This window comes from Plasmodium cynomolgi, chromosome 14 (assembly GCF_000321355.1).
Source record: "Plasmodium cynomolgi strain B DNA, chromosome 14, whole genome shotgun sequence".
NCBI lineage: Eukaryota > Apicomplexa > Aconoidasida > Haemosporida > Plasmodiidae > Plasmodium > Plasmodium cynomolgi.
Genome location: NC_020407.1, coordinates 2,795,522 through 2,804,932, shown reverse-complemented (window position 1 = coordinate 2,804,932; position 9,411 = coordinate 2,795,522). Strand labels below are relative to the sequence as shown.

At 43.6% G+C, this 9,411-nt stretch overlaps 4 protein-coding genes across 4 annotated transcripts in view; 1 reads left to right on the top strand and 3 right to left on the bottom strand.

Annotated features, from left to right (window-relative positions):
- Positions 1 to 842: 842 nt before the first annotated feature.
- On the bottom strand, positions 843 to 1,748 carry PCYB_147280 (hypothetical protein; the record flags this gene model as incomplete). The annotated part of the gene is made up of 1 exon (XM_004225199.1): positions 843 to 1,748. One exon carries the CDS (start codon positions 1,746 to 1,748, stop codon positions 843 to 845), a length of 906 nt encoding a protein of 301 aa, XP_004225247.1.
- A 1,822-nt stretch (positions 1,749 to 3,570) lies between these two features.
- On the top strand, positions 3,571 to 3,990 carry PCYB_147270 (hypothetical protein; the record flags this gene model as incomplete). Its single annotated transcript, XM_004225198.1, has 1 exon — positions 3,571 to 3,990. A coding segment is annotated over exon 1 (411 nt), but the record flags the coding sequence as incomplete, so codon positions are not given.
- Positions 3,991 to 5,024: 1,034 nt separating this feature from the next.
- On the bottom strand, positions 5,025 to 6,200 carry PCYB_147260 (RNA binding protein; the record flags this gene model as incomplete). The annotated part of the gene is made up of 2 exons (XM_004225197.1): positions 5,025 to 6,027; positions 6,064 to 6,200. The coding sequence occupies 2 exons, from the start codon at positions 6,198 to 6,200 to the stop codon at positions 5,025 to 5,027; spliced, it is 1,140 nt and encodes a 379-aa protein (XP_004225245.1).
- A 2,330-nt stretch (positions 6,201 to 8,530) lies between these two features.
- Positions 8,531 to 9,411, bottom strand: part of PCYB_147250 (methyltranserase) — a gene marked incomplete at both ends in the record, with an annotated part of 1,239 nt that continues 358 nt past the window's right edge. The window contains one exon of the mRNA XM_004225196.1: positions 8,531 to 9,337. Coding sequence (XP_004225244.1) covers positions 8,531 to 9,337 — 807 coding nt within the window. The remainder of the gene's footprint in view (positions 9,338 to 9,411) is intronic.

The following is a 9,411-nucleotide window of genomic DNA, read 5'->3' as shown; positions in this document are numbered from 1 at the left end:
ATAATGAAAAAAAAAAATTGATATAACGATATAGAGGAGGCGGGAATTTCCTTTGCACACGCCCTACGGTGTGAACGAGTTCCCACCCATTTGGGATGACCACCGAGTGCTTACCTTTACGAACAATCGAAGCGAAGCACTGTGCCCCACGTACCGCACCATCGTCTGCTTTTTTAATTACATCGCCAAAGGGACAACCTAGCCATTGCCCCACCACAGCATGGGGCAGAAATGCCAAGAAGGAACTAGGCAGAAGGACCGAATACACCTCCACCTCCACGCACGTGTTGTTATGTACACGAGAAACATTGCCTTGGGGATTACCTTTTTGAACGAGTCATACATTTTGGTGAGCTGTTCTGGCAAATGGGGGATTTTTTTTTTTCCTTTTTTTACATTTTTACTTCTTTACATTTTTACTTCTTTACCAAAGTTAGCGCACACAAATAACGTCTTTTCCGACTTGTCCATATTTACGAAAAAAAAACATTTACTGAGTAAAGGCCATGTGTGCGCTAAGCAGCTTTTGCGCTGACATGGGAGCGCACACCCACGGGGGGGTGTTCAATAGGAAACAAGCACATACACACGGACATTTCCGCGCTGCACAAAGGGGTGGCCATTTCTGATGGTCCGCGTTCGAAAGGTATCCCCCCAAAGGAAAGGCGCGCAACGTGTGCAACGGGAGAAACTGGCAACGGGAGAAACTAGCAACGGGAGAAACTCGGCAACGGCGCGTCACAGAAAATTTTGCCGCTCATCTCAGGGGCAGTAAACAATTTTGCACAGAGCCCCCACACACACACACGAACATGCACACGGGGACGTGCCACGTTTGCCACCTACGAAATGTACCCGCTCAGTTTCTCCCACGTGTTTTTTATATTAAACTTAGGGGAGTCCTCCACGTGGAGAAAGTTCTTCGTGTTGCCGTCAGCTTCTCCCGTGTCGATGGTTTGGTTGGCCGTGTCCGCGTCTGCTTTCGCTTCAACTTCGGCTTCTACTTCTCCCCTTGCCGCCTCCCGCGCGAGCGAATTTGCAGCGCACAGCTCGGGGCTCGCGCCCTCCTCCACTATACTCTGATTGCTACGCACGGCTATGAGGCCATTCGAAGAAATATTCCTCTTGACCAATTCGGACTGGCTGCGCTCGCTTAAGTAGGCCTCAGGATCCCGTGCCTTTCTGAACCTTTCCTTATACTTATTAAACAGCGAATCCTCCGCATTCTTTGTCTTCTGCACACGTTTGTAGTCGAAATTTTCGTAGCTAACGAACTCTCGGGTTATTGTTCTTTCTTGCTGACTGGGTTGGGGACTAATGCTAGGGAACTCTCCCTCTTCGTATCTTCCTCCATTTTCGTATCTTCCTCCATCTTCGTATCTCCCTCCCTCGTCGTTTCTCCCTCCGTCCGCGTTTTTTTCCTCATCGGCAATGTTCAACAGTTTGTAGACATGCCCTTTTAATATGTAGAACAACTTTTTGTACCAGGGGAGGTGTCCATACTTCGAGTTCTCACACTTAAAGCAGGAAGATAATTTCGAGTTGTTCAGTTTATTTTTCCATTCGCTTTTTTTAACGGTGAAATAATCAAATGTGTCCTTTTTTGTTTTTTCATATTCTGAGCACAGTTTGTCCAGCCAATTCATTTCGCTCTTTTTCTTCCTGGCAATTTCCTCCTTTTTCCTCAGGTTGAAAATTGTTGTGGATTTGTCCACGGAGTAGGCGTAGAGCTCGGCTATTCGCTTCATCTTCGCGTGCGCGGGGGTGAGCAGGTGGAGAGGTGCGCAAAATTGCAGGCGAGCAGGCGAGCAAGCGAAAAAACGAAAAAACGAAAAAACGAACAAACGAACAAACGAACAAATTTACAGATACACAAATTCACAGATTCACAAATTTACAGATCCACAAATCGACAAATCTACAGATAGACAAATCAACAGATCGAGTGACAAATTTCCTGCGCTGCGATATAGAACTGCTTCCAACTGATCGACAAAATGAAGTGTTAAAAACAGCGGATAGTAAAAACGTTTGTATTTTGCATTTTTTTTATGAACAGGCAATAAAAAAAAAAAAAAAAAAAAAAAAAAAAAAAAAAAATAGCTTTCTAGTTAGCTCTAAAAAAAAAAATCTTCAAATGGAATACACACTTACAGTCATGGCTTTTTTTTTTTTTTTTTTTTTTTTGCCCTTTTTGAGGACAAAAAAAAAAAAAAAAAAGACTCTAAAAAGGTAATCGCGTTTTACATCAATTTTCTTATTTACCGAGCCCACAAACTGGGATATAAAAATGGGGAATAAAATCATATCGCGTCATGCAAAGACGGGTGGTAATTAATTTCCATTATTCCCACAACCGGTGTGTCACACTGTCGAAGTTGACATTAGCCACACTTCCACCCTTTCAGCGAACTGTATTCTCTACTTAGAGTAAGCGTCAGTGAAATGCGCAAGTGCACACAGAGCCTCGTGGTGACACCCTTTCCAACGTAACAAAAACTGGATTTGCCAGTGGGGAGAAAAGATCCATTTTTTTTTTTTTCACCCCCCCCTGTCACAAGTGGTAATAACTATGGTGTTCCATTTTACAACGTGCATCACAGACGTTGTGACCTTTGTGCCAACGTTGCTACAGCAATAGGGCAGCATGTGCTGGGAAAATGAGAGGAACTATTAAAGGGGGGTGTTACGTCTAGCAGAGTGTGTGTTGTCCCTGTTCATGCTTTTCCATAACGCGAGAAACGCTCGCCAGGGAAACTGTTGCCAACGTGGCATGGATCACCCCTTTTGGAAAATCATCCTCTCAATGGTTAGTGAATTGCTTAAAAAATTTAACCACCAGTCGATGGAATAACTTTGCACAACCGCACATTGCCACGTCGCTAAACCTGGTGCTTACCAATCGCAGGGGATTTTGCGGAGCTCGCAAAAAAAAAAAAATAATTCAAATAATATCATGTCATATCACGTCATAACAAATAAAACTGAACTAAGTTAAATTAAATTAAATTAAACTGACATTGTGACGGTTCATTCTTCAAGGGGAGTACCGCTTATACGCTCAGCGGAATGGTGGCAGTTTTGAGAGAACCAATGGATAACCACCCTTTTTCCGTAAAAAAGCAAAAGTACGAACAAGTTAAAGGGTGCCACAAAATCGCAGCTTTTAATTTCCAACAAATTGCACTGAAATGAATATGCCGCTTACAAAAGCCTAACGATATGGCGAAACTTTCATAAAATAAACTAATTTTTTAAGTTGCTTATGCGTAAGTAAAAACATGCAGAACTTCCCCCCAGGTCGATTTTATCCAAGGGCGCAATATTTTTATGCTTATGTAGCGGTAGCATCAAAACATCCATTTTGTGTTTCCACTGAGAGAGGGGTTTTCTCTTCAAAACAAGGGAAGCGCTCACCAGGGAGAACAGTAGTACTTTCCTCCTAGTAGAAGACCATTACCCCTTAACTGCATTCGTTTTGGCGTAGCCCTTTGGTGCAGACCTTGTTTCCTCCCCTTTTTTTTTTTTGGGCCCACTTTTGGCCCCCCAGTGACTTACCCAACATTTTAGCCCCAAAATGTCCCTTCTCAAGCTAATATACGTAATAGTGATGCCGCTGGGCATAACGCTCCTTTTGTCCTGCCTGATGAAAATAAGATTCCTCGTACGGTTCAGTTACTCATTTTGTCGCAAACAAATTGGGGACAGCCCGATCAGAATCGTCTCCCTAATTTTACTCCTAAATTTTATGCTTTTCATCACGGAATCGTATAAATTGAAATATGGCGTGAACAAAATGTATAACCCGAAGGAGGCCATACCTGGGCTGTCAGATGAGTACTACAAAATTTACAAATGGAGACACGAGCGGAACTGGTGGATTGGCCTTTCAAATTTGTGCATATGGTTAATGTTGTGGAGGTCAACGGGGATAATTAATAACTACGTTAAGTACTTGGAGAACAGGAAAACGCAGATGGGCCTTTTGTGACGGGGTTGCAACAGCTTCGCAGCGAAAGGATGCACGTGAAGAACCGCGCAGGGAAAAAGTTGCCAAGCGAGCATTTACCGTGCCCCCTTGGGCTTAGTTCACGTTCGTTTTGTTGTCTCCCTCTTCATTTGGAACGCAGACCGGTGCTTCTAACCACTGGGGCGCATAACGAGCGAAATGGACCGCAAGCAAATGTTTATGTATCTCAAAATTTTCGTTTTTCCTTCTTGCATCCCTTTTGTGCCATTCGTGTACCCGTTTTTTTTCTTACCCAGTGCAAGTCCTACATTTTTTTGTTTAACCATGCTACATGTTTGTCTGTGTGCACAGCTAGCCAAAATGGCAACACGTAAGGGAAATAATTTTTTTCCAATTTGGCACATTAGTGGTACACATAATACAACGGTGGGAGCCCCTACATGATGTGAAAAAAAAAAAAATGTGCACTGTTTCCCCAATTTGTACTTTTTCCTATACACATTAGTTTAACGTACGAGTTTGCAAAAGTTGTGCTGACTTAAAACTTGCTGAAGCGGCTTGATTTACTTTCTGACCAGGTCATACAAAAAAAAAAAAAATTTTTTGTATGACCTCGTCAGGCAAAAAAAAAAAAAAAAAAAGTAGAAAAAAAAAAAAAAAAAAAGAAAAATTGAAAAAAGAAAAATGAAAAAAGCTACTACTTTACCAAACTGGCTTCGCTGCTCGACCAGCCTACCACAAAACTTCGCTTAATTTTAAAAACCCCCCAATGTGCAAAATCCTAGATGGATGAATAACGTTCGAACGAGAGGTGTCGTGAACGGAGGTCTGAACAGAAATATCGTGGAGGATACAAAGCAAAACAGAGCAACGCAGCGCAGAGGAACGATTGACTTCGCTCTCCCAACGAATGGCTCCCTTGAAATATGCGCACGAGGGAAGGGGGCGAAAAAAGGGTGCTAAACTTTAACGAAAAAAAGAAGTGTGCCAAAATGGCAACGTGACAACGTGACAACGCTGAAAACGCTAACAACGGTGGCGTTCCGCGCGGCCGCTACTTGCGCTGCTCCGCCTCGGACGGGCGCATGGACAAATAAGGCGCGGAGTTAGGCGCCTTGGGATTAAAGTTGTAATTCTGGTAGGGGAAGAACATAGGCGGCGCAGGCACCATCATCCCGGGTGGTGCCGGAGCATCTGTTTTGTTATTTTTCTTCACAAAATTGACATTTCTGTGGTTTTGCCACTTGTTGTTGTACCACCCATGGGGGGCACCCCCCGCGGGGACTCCTCCCCCTGGTGGGGGGGGCACAAATGGCGCAGCACCCCTTGGGGAAATTACTTCTTCCTGGAGAATAACCGTTAAGTTGGAGCCATTCAATTCGAGGCCATCTTTATACGCCTCTGCAGCATTTTTTGCAGACTGAGAATTGGCATACGAAATAAACATTTTCGAATCCTTAGGGATCATTTTAATTGATTTAATTTCACCAAATTTTTTAAAACAATCTTTAACATTGACCTGACTTACAGCTTCGCTAATCCCATGGATACAAATGTTGTTAGCCATAAATCGGTTATCTTCATTTTGCTGTTCATACCTTGTGAGTATTTTCTCAGCTAACACATCATTTTCTCCAGTATACCTACTTTTAATATTTTGATTGCTTAGCGATTTGTCTAAGTGTATTTCTTTGTGAAGATAGGGACATTCAGCTCCTCGATTACATTCATTTTTTCTCCAAAAGCTACAAACCCTTGCCATATTTCTCTTAAAATATGGATCTCTCCTCCTCAGTTTTGACAAATCCATATGGCCTCGATTAATTTTATCATACGTATTGGTATCAAGATTTTTTTCTACTTGTTCCAAAAAAAAATTTCTATTTGTTTCATTTTCCGGCATGGAGACAATACTCGTTTCGAGAAATTTGTCCCTGACTTGTACAGGTAGATTATATTGTAAATCAAATAAGCATGTCTGGCATACATTTTTCACTTTTGCACACATGTTGCAAATAATTGTTTGTTTATATCGAGACTTCTGCCCCGGCTTCCACCTAAACAGGGTGAAGGGGTTATTACAGATTTTGCACTCCTTTCCATTTTCTTCTTTTATTAATCGAACGTATGGATTTTCTCCCAAGCAGGTTTCACAAAGGATGGGCAGTTCTGCGCCTTCTGCTCCTTGCTTCTTCACGTCTGCCCTAACGTTGTGTCCGTATCTATCCATGTTGCTGCGAAGTGTTTGTCGTAGCGGTCAACAGCGTGTTGGACTCGTTTGGCTATTATACACGTATGTCACCATAGGCGTACCTCAGTAGGAACCCACGCTATGTTGACTGCGTCCCTCTACATGACCACGTCGCATTCCCTGCATCGAGCTTTTCTTCTGGCATATCTGGAAGAAGGGGCAGCACTGTTCGGGATTATATCTCACGTTGGTAACCAGCCATTCGCTTATGAGTAGCCTGGCCAAACAACTACATATGACGATGTTCTGTAAAGAGGTGACTACCTGGGGGGGGCTACAATAAAATGCTGCTATACCGTCAAGGTTGTCACAACTTTTTAAGCGAGAAGGTGCCTCCCCAATTGGTCGCTCGATCAGCCCTATACATACGCGCACGTTATGGCGAACTATGCATAACACTCACGCACAAGGCATACGTAATGCCTATGCGCGCGCAGCCTTCGATCACTATGTATTAAGAAAAAAATGAAGTGAGCTTCCTCGGCGCGTTGAGTAACACCGCGCGCTCGCCTTCGCCCTCTTAAAGGATGGCAACAAACCGCAAGAGCCGCAAACCGCAGGGGCAACAAACCGCAGGGACAACAAACCGCAAGGGCCGCAAACCGCAGGGACAACAAACCGCAAGGGCCGCAAACCGCAGGGACAACAAACCGCAAGGGCCGCAAACCGTTACGCTTATTTTTTGAAAAAGGAAAATTTACGCATTCGCAAAATGGGGCGCGACGCACTGTTTAGCTTAAGCGGCACTGTTTAGTTAAGCGGCACTGTTTAGTTAAGCGGCACTGTTTAGTTAAGCGGCACTGTTTAGTTAAGCGGCACTGTTCAGGCGTTTCCTTTTCCTTTTTCTTTTCCCTTTTCTTTTTTTTTTTTTTCCCCTTTTCCGCTTCTCCGAGAGGCTGATCCGACTCGAGATTTCCTTTCCCATCCCCTTTTCTCATTCCATTTTTTCAAATGGGAAGCTTAAAAATATGGGGAAAAAAAAAAAAAAAAAAAGGAACTGGCCAACATCCAAAATTGAGGCATTTCACCAACAAATTCGAAATTTACAATTCAAAAAAAAAAAAAATAAATAAAACAAAATGACAAATTGATTTACGTGATGAGGTTATATTTGCAAACAAATTAACAAACGGAGAATTGCATTTTTTTTTTTTTTTTTTTTTTTTTTTTCCCATTTCTGTGTCCCTCCTCGCGCCCCCACAGGATAGCAGCACAGAATACGTCAAAGGAGCGCTACATGCCAATCTGTCGGACGACATACCCCTCGCGGTTTAAACCAATGTCCATTTTGAAGCTCACTTATTTTTTCCCCCCACGCTGTACAAAATGGGATATTTTCCTATGTATGTCCCTACGTGTGGCTATTCCTTCCTTTCCCCGCAGGGTAAAACGGACGTGTTAGAAGTGTGCATAATATGGAGCCACGCACAAACTAGCGGACAACGCAAAAAAAAAAAGAAAAACACTGCAAAGAGGACTCCCTCCCTATTTTAACTTCACCCCCTCCTGTCCATTTTATATACTCAAAGGGGTACTTCACTGGAAAAAAAAAAAAAAACCACACGGTGTGCGCCATTCTGTCCTTGTTTATCCTCCAAAATGAGTGTATACCCCTTACGTGTTAGTTAAACGGATTAGCCATCCTGGGGAGGCCCAAATGAATTCACAAAAAGGAGTGTTCTTGTGGGGGAAAACGCGCAGGTAGAGCCATCCCCAATTCGCCGCTACCCCTTTGTGGGGAAAACAAGTAGGGACTGCCATCCCCCCCCATTCGATGCCCCCCTCCTCCTAGCGCTTCCTAAAAATGGACTGCACCCAAATTCGCTTCATCTCCAAATTTCGTTTCCTGTTCTTAACGATCCTAGTGATGTACCCATTTTGCACTTCCTCGAAAAAACCATTTTCGCAAAAAAGGCTCCGAAGTTCCTCCGTTTTGAAGAAATACACAAAGGTTTTATCCCCCCGAACATAAAAATTTTCGGAGATTTTTTTTTCCTTCTTATTGGCAAATCTTACTTGTGCCAAATCGTACAGTCCATAATCGCGTAGCAAAACGTAGCCTCCTTTTTTTAAGTATCTGTACGAATGGTAAATAACAGTCTTCATTTTCTCCGGTTGTACTGAGGACAAAACGTAAATAAGCAGAACGATGTCCACCGTCCCTACGTCGCACACCTGGGTGGAATCTCCATCGGGGGCTGTTATGTCCACTACGCACGTTTTGATTAAATTTCCCATTTTTTTATAACGCTTCAGTTCGAAAATGTCGGAGCTGGCGTCTTCCTCTTCGGAGTTGTCCTCATTCTGAATCACTTCAGCGGCATTCGTCCGGTTGTTCTCCGTTTCCTCTTTGCCTCGTTGCCGCCCCTGTTGTTTGCCTCGTTGCCGCCCCTGTTGTTTGCCTCGTTACCGCCCCTGTTGTTTGCCTCTTTGCCTACCTCGTTACCACACCCGTTGTTTTCCTCTTTGCCCACCTCGTTACCTCCCCTGCTGTTTGCCTCCTTGCCTACCTCGTTGCCGCACCCGTTGTTTTCCTCTTTGCATACCTCGTTGCCGCACCCATTACTTGTCCCTTCGCTCGCCGCTCCCTTCAACTGCTCATTCAAACTGACCACCCGGTTCCACTTCTCATTCAGCAGATTTATTGCATTTTTCGAAAAGTCTATCCCGACGCAGTTTAAATGTTCGTACTGCATTAGTAGCGGTATTAACGTATTTCCGACTCCGCATCCGATTTCGAGTACGAGCTTCTTCTCCTTCGTACTCTCCACTTGTGTTGCGCCTTCCCCACCGTCTTGCATGGCATCCCCAGTCTGCTCATCATCTATGGACGTCTCTCCCCTGAAGATGTGGTCGAACTCGATTCTTATCCACTTCCTATCTTTAAAAAAATTGGTTTTGTAATGATGGTAAAACTTATCCCAGTTCTTTTTCCCCTCACTTATCAGTTTCTCCTTCTGGCACTCGCGCAAAACGCGCCGATTGCTTTCAATAATTTTCTTCTCATTTTGTACTGCTTCTTCCGAAAGGGTAAAATTGACCACAATGTCGGAATCGAAGAAAGGTCTCATATTTCCTGATTTGCAAATTTGGAGGGGGCCATAAAATGAACACAGCTGGCAAACGGGAGAAAAAAAAAAAAAAAAAAAAAAAAAAAAACCTGACTTGTTCATACAAATTGGTGCCAATT